This window comes from Condylura cristata, unplaced genomic scaffold (genome assembly GCF_000260355.1).
Source record: "Condylura cristata isolate star-nosed mole 26May11 unplaced genomic scaffold, ConCri1.0 scaffold00007, whole genome shotgun sequence".
Lineage (NCBI taxonomy): Eukaryota > Metazoa > Chordata > Mammalia > Eulipotyphla > Talpidae > Condylura > Condylura cristata.
The window spans coordinates 14,082,593-14,095,405 of NW_004567108.1; the positions used below are offsets into that span (position 1 = coordinate 14,082,593).

Sequence of the window (12,813 nt, forward strand, 5' to 3'; positions counted from 1 at the left end):
CGGTTGCCATCACTGACTCCCAGGCATGTCTGACTTCAAAGCCCTTTCCAGAATAACATAGGTCATGATTTGTCTGGAGGTCCACTCCACCTCAGCCCACATGCTTCTGTCTAACTTGCCAATATAAGCAAACATCAAAATGGTGTTTCAGTACGAAGCACAATAATCCTAGCACACTGGTGGCCCGAGACCCTGGGATCATGCTCGTTGAAATGTTTCTAGCCACAATAAAATGCTCGTCTGTGGTGGTGTTGGAGAAATGTCCAGAAAAACCAACTTTCAGTATTTGTTTGATTGGATTTCACGTTTCTTCCTAGGTAAACATGGCATTCTTAGTGGTAATATCATACTATATTTTTCTTTTGGTCAAGATTTCATTTTATGTCTAATGTATTTTTGTACCACTTACCCCAGCATTTCATGCCAATAATACATTTGGAGCTGAATGTATGGGCCTTCTTGGTTTTCATGTTGTTCCAAGAGAAATACCACAAGGACTTTCTTTTCTCCTGTTTCTCATAATGACTACAGCGCTGGCTGCCTGTTGGGTATTCAAACCCTCCTGGTCTAGACAAGCTACGATTTGGACCTGCTCAGGTAGCAGTTTCCAGCTTATGTTAAGTGGGAGAAAGGGAGGTCGTGTTTAATTGGGTTGGTGTTTGCAGCAGGAATAGAACTCTCCAGGAAATCTTTCACTTGCTTCAAACCCCAGGCATTTTTCTCCCACTTATAAAAACAGTTGAGATATTGAAAGTCTAGCATCAAGAAAAGTTTGTAATTACTATTTAAGCTGATACTTTCCCTGGCTCATTTTTATGAAATTACTCTTTGCTTGCTGGTGGGGGTAGGTATGTGAGTGAGTTCCTGTAGGCATGCATAGGCACAATTTTATTTCCTGTGAAGCCTGCTAGACAGTATCACATAAAGGCCACAATCTGATTGTGATTTATCTGTTAGGTTAAAATATAATGCCGAACCCTGTACAGAAATGTTTACTTACTTATTAGGAGGAATTGCTCTGCTTATCCAAATATTTATATAAGATATTATTTTACTACACAAAGTTGCTATTCTAAATTTAATATCTTCCTAAATGACAAAAGAAACTAAACAATTTCCTAATTATTTTTTAAAGTAGCATGTATTCCATTACACAGTAGGCTCTTTAAAAATTTCCCAAGAATAACCACCATCATGGATAACTGATAGCATAAACGTCCCTGCGTCTACAACGATACCCATAAATATGGAAAGATTATAACCACTTAAGACTCTAAAAGAATAATTGATTCAGGCAGGAGTAACCAATGATGCTAAAACCACTGAGTGAAAATATATCGAGAAGCAGAATATCTACCATCTCAAACTGCCTCGTCACAGATAACATATTAATGGCCCAACGAATCCAGTATAGAAACCTGGCAGACTCCTTCCTGATCAAGAAATCAGACTTATCATCACCACTTATGAGCTGCATTGATCCGGAGTGTTCCATGAGCTGTGGGGGAAGAAATTTTTTTTTTGTAGGTTTTTGGCCAAAGAAAATATACAATCTAAATCTATGCATGAAAAAAACCACCAGACAGCTCCTGGTTGAGGGTTTAGATCGGTCTGGGTTCTTCCACAATATCAGCACCATGACAGACAAAGGCTCAGGGATTGTTTTGATGAAGGGAGACTAAAGAGATAGGACAAGTAGATCCCGGATTAAATTCTGAGCTGCCAAAAAATATCTTTTTCAAAGCATTACTGTGTGGAGTAATTGGTCCTTGACAGTGCACTAAAGGGCCACAGGATAAGGAGTGTGTCCCAGAATGCAAATCAGCCACATTACCATGCACCTGTTTAGTTCAGGTGACATTTTCTTTCTAGCCAAATGTTGATGAAAGAATCTGTGTGATGATTCGCCTGCACAAGGAACATCCTTATCACAGGCAGCCTCACACTCTGCACATGGTTTCCATTCTGCAGACATGCCTTGAGTAGACTTCTGAGGGAGGATAGTTGGCTAATTTGGAATATGTCATGTATAATAGACAGTTGTTTCGCATTAATGTTAAGTTTCTGGAATTTTTTAGCAGTACCAGGACATTGTTTTGAAGAGAAACATGCTAAAATATTGATGCATAAAGGGTCATGATGTCAGCGACTTACTCCCAAGTGCTTTCGGAAACAGTGAAAGCAGGGTGGATACGTATGTAAAGGGAAGGTGTGAGCATCAGTGTGGCAAGATAGCTTTTAAAAATGTGAATTCAGACGAAGAGTAGTAGTCTTGTGTTCTGGCAACTTTTATGTAGGTCTGAAAGGAGTTAAAGTTTCAAACAGAGAAGCAGTGTTGTAGAAGGAGGTAGATACCAGCCACGTCGCGGGTAACCATCGCCCCTGAATTCTTTGCTGAATGCACCTGGAATGCACATGAAGTCTTACTTGTACACATCACAGGAACCATTCAGTTAATGCAACTGTCCGTCTTCACCCCAGCATTACTGCTTCAAAGGGTGGATGAAATCTTTGGCTTGTGGTTTGCATTTTTGTCTATGCTCAGCCCCTCACTCTGGTCCTCTGGTACTCTTATTGGGGGAATAAATAAATAAAACCATCTAATTTGTGCTTTCTTCTGAAAATCAGGTTTCCGAGCAGGAAATGGATGAAGTGATAGCACGCAGCACTTACCAGGAGAGCAAAGAGGCCAATTCCTCCCCCAGCTTAGGTATTGTGATCGCTCATTTTCATTCAACATTCAGAAAAGCGTTTCTCATTAAATTCCCCCATGGGACCACTCCCCAGACAATATTATTAGATTCTCTGTCACCAAGTTTAGTAAAAGAAACTGTCAAAGAAATTCCGTGTTTTTTTGCTACCTTTGATTTCTGCATTTTAATGGACTTTATGAAAGTTCTAATCATGCATGCTTCTTATACTCAATTAAGATAACTTACAAAAATGAGTTAGCAGCACTTCATGTATTCATGTGCAATTCATCTGACATGTTCAAGATGAAAATGAGTTAACACCAAACGGTCAGATACAGGTATAAGCTGTGCAACAGCCAGGGGTGTCTTTACATGAATTAAAAGTTTCAACTCAAGAAGGGTAAGAGAGAATGCCAAAAGCATGATTTTCCCCTTGTGTGATAAAGTCAAGCAGAAAAAGACGGATAATCAGAATTTCATGAATTTAAAATTATGAAGCACTACTATTTCCTGTAGAATGAAAACAGAAAGGGACACCACGAACATTTCTGAGCATGAGACATTCATGCTGTTAAGACTGATGTCAGGAGGAGAAGGAACTGAGACATGAGTTACTGGCTGTCCCAGGAAAAGGAAAGCAGAGGGTTTTTGGCAGCCACGATTCTTTGTATCCATAATTAATATATTTAAAGAAGCCACAATCATAATGGACTCTTTATTCACCCAGCTCATGCTCCGGATCTCCCTGATATCTGTCCTCTTTAATCCCAATACATCCACTTAATCATTCGTGAAAGATTTTATTAAGCCACGATCTCATGTCCATGATCTTCCTGCCTTTTGCCCAAGGCAGAGAATTTAAAGTAGATATTCAGCTCTCCCCTAGTTCCTTCATGAGTTCATGGGTGATGGCCCCGAACATAATTCCCTCCATGAACAGGGCAAGTACCACTGAAACCTTAGACCCACATGGCCTGCCGAGTACTGTGGGGTCAAAGCACAGGGCTCTGCCCTGTGATACTTAAAATCGTCCAGGAACGGAGATGAGATCGGTCTCCGTTCAAGTCCACTGTGTATGTGGAAATTGGTATACAGGCAGTATAAAGTACTTCTGATATTCTGAAGTGATAGCACGCAGCACTTACCCAACAGGGGTCACTGTAGAGGAGATAGCTTCCAAGTTAAGACTTGAAATGTGAGGAGAATCTTGGGAGATGGGATAGGGGGGCGGAGGGCGGGATGGGGTGCCGACACACACACCTGTGCTCAGTTCATCGGTGCCACTCAGGCAGAGAGAGTTTTGTTTAATGTTTGGTTCCTTCTTTGATAATTAAGAATGTGGGTCTTTATGGAAGAACTTGAGCGTCACTGTTTTGACAATATGGTGATCTCCTCCCCCACCCCCCCAACAGGTACTCCCTTGAAGAGTCCCTCTCTGGCCAAAAAGGTGAGTCAAGGTGCATGTTGACCCCATAGCTGGTCCCAGTGGGTTTCCTGGAGCCCACAAGTGCAGCCTGAGGGCCCAGCCCCATGAATGTCTGTGCATCTTCTTGGCCATTTTACTCAGGAAACAGAAACAACAACAGAACTAGTTTGAGAACAAATACACAAATGTGTGTTTCTGTTCTTGAGTATTTATCCAGGAAAAGAATAGAATAACAAATAAAAGAACTGAGCAGCAGTTGAAAGGTGGCTTGCAAATTGTTCCTAAGGAGACCAGTTTCTCAGTCCTAGTGGATCAGAATACAGGATTCAAACACTCTGTTTTTTTGTTTCATGGAGGGTGGATGAAATTTGGCCTGGAATTTCATTGTTTTCTTATCCCTGCCCTTGTTGCTTCTCCTGGGATACCCAATCTGCTGCTGCTGCTGGGACTTTTCTAATCGTGGCCAAAAATAAACTCTTCAAAACATTATCTGGCAGCACCCGTGACCTTTTCATTCATTAATTGCTCAACTTAGTCATACTAAAATAAATGCAAGTGGGTGTTTACTATCGCAGCTGTTTTGAATGACCGCCGGTTAGAACAAAGTGTGCATGGACGGGTAGGAAGTCGTTGCCAGGCCAAGGGCCTGCTTCCGCTGCGCGGTCCTCGACATCCACCCTTCTCTTCCCCAGGATGCCCTGAGTGCGGAATCTGAGCTCTCCCAGTACTTTGCCCACGATGGCCCAGGCCCCTTGCCAGACTTCGTGGTGGCTGGCTCTGAGGACGAGGAGCACCCAGGAAGTGGCTGCAGCACCTCGGAGGACTGCAGCCTGGCACCCAGCACCCTCAGTAAGCAGGGCCCTGGGCAGGGCTGCCCCGGCTGGTGTGGCATCTGCAGGAGGCCATGTTGGCTTCGGCGTCATGGCGCTGGCATGAGGGAAGAGTGCTGGGAACTGGCACTGACGGAGCAGAAGCCTCGGTCTGTCTCTGGCTAAGTTCAGTCTGCTCGTGGACAACATAGCCTGTGGCTAGTGACTGGCCTTGGTGCAGTGAATGGAGGGGGTGGGGGAGAGGGCACCTTCTGGGCCTGGTGTAAATGGTGTTGCCAGACCCCCTATAGATGCCCTTTTCAGAGTAGGGTCAAGTCAGGGTTGGCAAACCTATGTTTTAATGGAATATCAGCCAGATTCCAGGTCCCGTCCCGCCTGAGGCCTTTTTAGAAGCAGTGAATGAAAGATTCAGAACTTATAAAAACTGTTATAGGTCTTTTAACATCTCATGGGTTACCTTCTCATACTTTATCTTTTCAGTAGACCGTGTACTACATACATACTAACCTAGGAGACGTACTGATTTCTCACATTTCTGTCACTGGGTGGTTTCCTTTATTTCATTTCCAACTTCAGAACAATGAAATCCACCTATTTTAGGAGAAGCAGAAGATAGGCGCTGGTCCTGACTCCCATTTGGATCAGTCCATGAACTTCCTCCGGGGTCTGATAGAAACTCCCAGGTGGAAAGGAACTTTTCACTCCCCTTCTGTGGCGGGAAACTGTGTAGATCGTACATACAACTAAGCTTTGACCAAAAGGGTTTGAACTGCACGGGTCCACTTACACATGGGGTGTTTTCAACCTGAGGGTTCCATTTTCACTCAGTCAAACTTGGGTGTGGGTGGGTTGAATTCACCCAGGTACTGGGGGCCAATTATCAAGTACATGTGGATTTTTTTTTTGAGGCTAGCTGGTTTTTTTTTGATAATATAATATTTTATTTTTACATACATGTGGAGTTTTAAACCACATACACTTGTTTGCCTCAAGGATCGTTTTTGTACCGTGTTTCTTTCTCCCCTCGGTGTCCCATACAATTTCCACCACCATCGTACATGTGGATTTTTGATTGTGCGTAAAGGGGCCTCCCACCCCACCCTCACTGCCAGGTTGATGGAGTTATCTCAGGCTCCGCTGGAGCATGTTTAGGAGCTAATATACTCAGTAATCAATACCACCTTTTGCAGGTGAAAGAAGGGCCTCAAGTATGTGGGTTTTGTCCTTGATTCTCTAGGACGAGGAATTCTCATCCTAAAGAGTAAATCAGTGTCCAGCCGAAATCCCAGCAGCATGGTAGACAGGACAGATGTTGGAGAATTAGGACTTTTGTTTCTAGGCAGCAAACATGTTTAAATTAAGCAACCCTGAGATTGAGGGGAAATGAATAAGAAAGGCCAGTAGGAAAAGGAGAGCGGGAAGCTGGCTGTCCACTCTGCTGGTCCCAGCAAGCCTCGTGGGCTAAGCCTGGTGACCAGTGGGTCTGGCCTCTGTAAATGTGGGCGCGCTCCTGTGTAGCGAGGGAGGTGCAATGACAAGACCAGGCCAGTTAGAAAACTTGATTTCTTCGACTTTTCTCTCCCCACTTTCACTAGCTCCCAAGGAGCCGGGCAAACCCAGGGCCAACAGTCTTGTGGCCCTAGGAAGCCAGCGGGCTTCAGGGCTCTTTCACAAGCAAGTGACAGTTGCCAGACAAACCAGTCTCCCTGGGAGCCCGCAGGCACTCCGAAATCCTCTTCTCCGTCAGAGGAGGGTCGGCTGCTACGATGGTGACGAGGCCAGTGACGAGGAAGAGTTCGATGGTGAAGGAGACTGCATTTCCCTCCCAGGGGCCCTGTCGGGTCCCAGCAGGCCTCTGACAGAGGACGATACCAGGCATGTGTTGAGGACCTCTTCCAAGGCCACAGGCAGCATCCATCGAGAGGAGTATCCCCAGAAAACACTGGTCAGCAAGGCCTCCTCAGTGCCTCTCCTTGGCAGCTCACTGGACTTGGAGGAGAGAGACCCAAGGGGCACAGGAGACCCGCCTTCCCACTCAGCCCACCCACTGGCCTGTGCAGCAGCCCCCCGGAATGGCCCTGGCCGCTCCGGGAGGAAGGAACTGTCAGGGTCAAAGAGTTCCCCCAAGTTAGAATACAGAGTTGCCACAGACCCCCAGAATCTGGTGAAGACAGACAGCACCAGCTCTCCCCTACAGAAGAATGACAGCCTGGGATCTGGACACAAGCCTGTGGCCCGGGTCAGCCCCCACCGCAAGAAGCCTGAGGCTGAGAGCAGGCCGGGAAGCCTGAAGGATGGAGCCGTTGAACCACATGGTCTGGACCTGAGAACCCAGGTCTCTTCCATCAAAGTGACCAGCACGGGTGTTCAGCCAGGTGGCGCTATGGAGCAGGTAATCAGCTTGTTTCTGGTTCCTTGGGCTGTTAAGTGAACGTTGTATGGATGGACCTGGAGTGTGTGGTGGGGCGTGGGGTCTTCTGCCCAGAGGAGAGGAAGATGACGAAGAACTAGCTTTCCGCAGCCATCCATGTCAGTACACTGACTGCTTGAGAGCTTATTTCCCTGGGCAGGTTGGCAGGGGTCACAGTTATTTGGCCCGAAGATCTCTTTACTCTCTTACCTGTGCACAGGGCCTATGGTTGTGATGAAAGGGCCTTGAAGGCCCGTGAAGGCAAACCTGACAAGGTGGCAAGTTATTGAGACTCAACCACAGTGTGTTCAAACAAGAATGATGCTCTCTGAGCCTGAGAGGGGTTAACCGTGATTGTCGCTGGCTGAAGGCTTCCGAGTATCCCAGTTTTTTAAGCTTTCTGCAGGGATTCTGCATGATTGCAGCTGCTCAGACCCTTGTATTACAGGAAAGAAGGGCGGGCCTGCATCCGCTGAGGGACTCACAATGTGCCACATTCAACACAGTGAATATCATTTGTTACTACTGCTTCCAAGCATGTAGAATGGCCCCGAATTACAGAATTGTTTATTTTTTTAGATGTTGATATATCTCCACTCTAGCAAGCAGAGTCAGATAATCTAATATTGTTTATGATCCCCTCCTCAACAAAGTAATTGCTCTCTGAGCTGACTTGCAGCCTGTATTTTATAAACATGTGTGTTCAAGTGCTTTATATAAACATATGTGAAAATAGTCTCTAAAAATATAGTCATAAAAAAATGCACAAGGCCAAAGAGGTTTTTGTTACCCCTATATACAGAATCAAAACACACATCTTTTTCCTCATCCTGTAAAGTGTTTGCTTTCCACTACGCTTGTGTTTAAAACGTAAAGTAACATTCAGCTGGTAGATAAGCTCTTTCGAAAAGTTGTCATCATCAGGGTTTTGATTCATAATAACAGATTAAAGGAAGAGCTTTTTTTTTTTTAAGATTTATATATTCGTACAGAACTGGGGTACAGGCCAGAGATGCGGAGGGTAAGAGGATTCACCAGGGACAGAGTGGGGAGCAGAACAGGCAGGTCGGTAAAGTACACTGCTGAGGGGAGCAGCGGGCCGGTCAGGAGAGGTCTGCCACGCCATGTGGTCACCTCCGGGGCAGGCAGGGATCGAACTCATGCGGAAGCGGCTTTAGCTTCTTGGTGCTGTGCTTTAACCCACTGCGCCACCAGGGAGGGCCCTAAAGAGCTTTTGTAAGTTTGTAGTAGGCCTACTTGTATAAACAAAGTTTAATTTTTCTCATAAAAATTTTTCGCTCCAAACTTGTTTGTTCATGAGAAAGAAAATAGAATGCATTGCCGTAAAATGTTCACTCTTGAGTGTTGGATGCTTTTTTCAAAACGAGTTAGTGGTCTTGTGCTGTTTTATTTTATTTTAATCCCTGTTGTTGCAAGATGGCATTCACAAAGCCGTGTGAAACATGTTCAGTGCCCTTAGCATACTCACGGTGCAAGTAGCACCTGGAGCTCATTCAAAGCACTTGGGCTGTTTTTGTATTACATCTGTGCCGAACAAATAGAAAATACATAACTAGAAAATCACCTGAGTTAGATCCTCTGCAGATTGCCCTCAACAAGTAATTCCCATTTTATAAAACAATTGTTTCTGTAAGAATAGCTCAAAAACGCTATTTTACCTCTCCTCTGCTGCCACCTTTGGGCCACTTTCAGACTCCTTAATTCAGAGGGTAAACTCAAACTAATATGATTTAACTTTTTGGCAAATTTGCTTCAAAAAATTTAATAGTAGGCGTTAGCCAGAAGACAAGGAGATAAAGGAATAGATACTTGGCTAAAGTGAAATCTAAATGTCAGTTCCACATAACCAGATTCCTCCCCTCGCTAAGCACCAAGGGAAGTTGCTTTTCCACTACGGACTCTGCAGTTTATCGATAGGAACAATAATACCTCACATAGGCATACACTTCGGTATGCTACATGCTGTTTTTATGACTTGTTGCACTTATTTAAAACACTGTGCATTAGGGCAAATCTTGTCATCATTTGTATTCACATTTTTCAGTTGTGGTAAATGCCACATAAAGCTTATCCTCTCATAGCAGGAGTGTAAGGGATCAGGAAAAAAGATACACACACACATACAGTAATTGTAATAAAATAAAAAAGAACATCAGCGAACAACTGCAAACCTGAGACGTTCTATGGGGGAGGAGAGGGAACAAGATCAAACGGGACAATGGTGATGGCACACGGGTGAAGTGGTGCAGAGTCCACGGACCTTACAACTGAGATGAAAATGTGCAAAATGAAGAATAGTGTAAAAAATATATAAAAAAGTTACCCTAATCATTTCTGAATATAGTTCGTATATTAATAATCCGCACAGTGGACACCACCATCCACCTGCAGAACTGTCTGCGTCCTGTACAGCAGCTCCGTCCCTGCTAACAACAGCGCCTCCTTTCCCTCCCCACGACCCAGCCCCCACCATTCTGCTTCCCCGCTGGGAACCCGACTGCTCTTGGGGCTTCTCACAGAAGTGGGGTCATCCAGGGTTTGCCCCTCCTGCTAGCTTATTCCTCATAGTATATGTTCTCAAGGTCCATCCACATTGTGGCAGGTATCAGAATTGTTTTCCTTTTCAAGGCTAAATCGTGTGTGTGCACGCCCGCTTTTAGCTCATCCTTTCTCATCCATTGATGAACATGAGTTGCTTTCACATTTCAGCCGTTGTAATTCACGCTGGGTGTACAGTTCCCTCCTTGAGACCTCTTCTCTTGGATTTTTTGGGTCACTACCCACAATACCGTTACATGCGTGGACCGTATGGTTCGGTCTTCAGTGTCTTGAGGATTTGCCAGTTGCCCACTGCGGCCGCGCCAATTTAGTCCCCCAGCACCTCACCGTCCATTTCTCCACATGCTTGCTGCACATGTCCTTTCTGTTTACTGTTTATAATCCCCAGCATAACAGATGTAAAGTGACAGTTCTGTGTCATTTTAATCTGCACGTCCCTAACCATCCCCATTTTAAAATCGAGAAAATGGAAGCTTTGGAAGAGTGACAAGAGCATCTAATTTCTACAGAATCTTTTTTTTTTTAAATAAAAGACTATATGATTTTTTTTAAAGATTTATTTATTTGTGCATACAGAACTGGGGTACAGGCCAGAGGTGCAGGGGTAGTGAGAGTCTTCACCAGAGATAGAGTGGGGAGCAGAACAGGCAGATGGACGAAAATACATAGCTGAGGGGAGCAGCAGGCGGGTAAGGAGAGGTCTGCCGCGCCATGTGGGTCACCACCAGAGAGGCAGATAGGATCGAACTCTGACTGAAGCAGCTGCGGATAGCTTGCAGTGCTGCACCCCAACACACTGTGTCAGAGGGAGGGCCCTAATTTCCACAGAATCTTAAACTGAGAGTCATCATCTAGTCATGGCTTCCAGCCCAGGGTGCTTCCTTCAGATTTCCCCAAACCCGGCCACCTCCTGTCTCAGGGAGCACAACCCTGGGAGGCTCTGACTTGTGCTTGTCTCTGTGCCAGCAGCCTCTGGGAAAGCTGACCATCGGGGATGGGTGTGCCCCGACCGGCTGTGTTCTGCACTGCCCAGATGCTGACCTTCTCCCAGAGAGCCTTCCAGAAGCTGTACTGGAGCTCAGGCAACAGCCCCAGCCAGGTAAGATTGTTTTGTCATTGTGAAGCCTACATGAATATGTACTGTTACATAATCTGTGCTGATAACACAACATACTAGATACTATGTTAATATATAGCTAATATAGAAGAAAACACATAGTTTTTTAGTATCAAATTAATTTGGCTAGAACCATCATCCAAAATACTATCGCATGACTTCGAAATCAAGCTGCATTAAGCGACTTCACTGCTTGTTAGTGGAAATCATTAAAATGTTCATATTTTAAATGTCCAGTGAGGGCGGGCACATGTGTTCCAGTGACTGGACCCCTCACAGGGGCCCTGCCCTCCCCCCAGGGGCCCTAGGCATGGGCCAGCCCTCACCTGCTGACACCTTAGCTACCACCATGGTGGTGAGCCAGCATGCTCACTCGTCAGAACAACCCTACGTGAAAACCCACCCAAGATGACCTCCTCGCACGCATTCCCAAGGTCAAAACCACCCTCAATGACCACGCAGGGGACAGTCCGGCCTCTGATGTCTCTGTGTTGTGATATGAGGCTCTTCACTGTTTTACTGTGATTTCTAGTCTTTCAGTTTGATTCTCTGGCTGACCAAGCCTGTACGAGCAGTCCTTGTTAGCAATTTGACTTTGTGCAAAGTGTTTGTTAAAAGGCTTTTATTTGAGGAAGATAAAGTTACATAGCAGGCTCCTTGATGTCACCTTTCAAAACAACGTTTCGAGGCCAGCCTCTTCCTGGGACATTTTAGGGCCAGTTTTCTTGGGATCCATATTTGGTTTGGAGTGGCAGGGAGAGCCACCCCGGGGTGTGTTTGGTTTTTTCACTGAGCTCAACATCTTTTTAATTTGCTTTCTACTGCAGAAAATTCTTTGCTTGCTCACCACTTGAGGAAGTTCCCTTTCTACCTAGGCCAGGTTTTCTGAATGCTGAGGGGCTGTTCCTTAGAGCAGTGGGTTTGTATGTGGTCAGGTCCCATGTTCCATGTGACACAGATAAGTAGCCCCCACCCCAAGGGCCCCATGCCATGGTGCTTTGCACATCTCATTCTCAAGCTGCGAGTCTGTGGGTACCTTCCTCTCTGTACCCCCAAAGGCTTCCACAGGCAGGAGCCTTGAGGAAGGAGCAGCTGCATGTTCGTAGCCCCTGCAGAGCCCCGTATGGTGCCAGGCACAGGTTCCATTTAATATATGTGGTAAAGGCCATTTACAGCTGGTTAACATATTTAACATAATATATTGGCTGGGATATATTTATAATCGGCTACAGTTCCATCCCTTATGTATAATGTCCACATTGCGAGGCTGGCTGACTGAGTTGTGATAGCGCCGAGGGACCCTCCTCGGGTTCCCTGGCCACAGCTGAAGTATTGGACCCGCCATTCTAAGTAAACGGGTCACTGAAATCTTTTGAGCTTCTATCTTTCATGGAGGTTGCTTTTGTCCTTCCTGGCTAGAACATTCTCTGTGACCAAGTGGCCCTGATGACAGCCTGGCTGATTGCGGCAGCCCTTCTTCCTTTTCTATTGTAAATAGTTTATCTGCTTCCCAGAGGCAAGGAGGTTCATCAGTAGATCCTATTTTTTTAATTTATGTCTTTTACATCATTGTGTATTGCCCATAAAATTCCCACCAGTGAACTTACCACCGTAGTTGCTTGTGCTTTTCTCTTCCCTGTTTTGATCCCTTTTCCTCCCCCTCCCTTGCAGGAGGTCCCTTAAAACATCCCCTATTTTTTTTTCAAAGATTCATTTATGCATACAGAGCTGGGGTACAGGCCAGAGGTGCAGAGGGT

General features: G+C 45.4%; 1 protein-coding gene across 3 annotated transcripts in view; it reads left to right on the forward strand.

The window, feature by feature from the left end:
- The window catches only part of PDZD2 (PDZ domain containing 2), a 207,979-nt gene that overhangs the window by 179,216 nt on the left and 15,950 nt on the right, over positions 1–12,813 (forward strand). For 2 of the 3 annotated variants that reach the window (XM_012721834.1, XM_012721833.1), the window contains exons 14-18: positions 2,629–2,710; positions 4,106–4,140; positions 4,812–4,968; positions 6,545–7,341; positions 10,906–11,038. In XM_012721834.1, coding sequence (XP_012577288.1) covers positions 2,629–2,710; positions 4,106–4,140; positions 4,812–4,968; positions 6,545–7,341; positions 10,906–11,038 — 1,204 coding nt within the window. The remainder of the gene's footprint in view (positions 1–2,628; positions 2,711–4,105; positions 4,141–4,811; positions 4,969–6,544; positions 7,342–10,905; positions 11,039–12,813) is intronic. The other variant, XM_012721832.1, reaches the window with a different exon arrangement.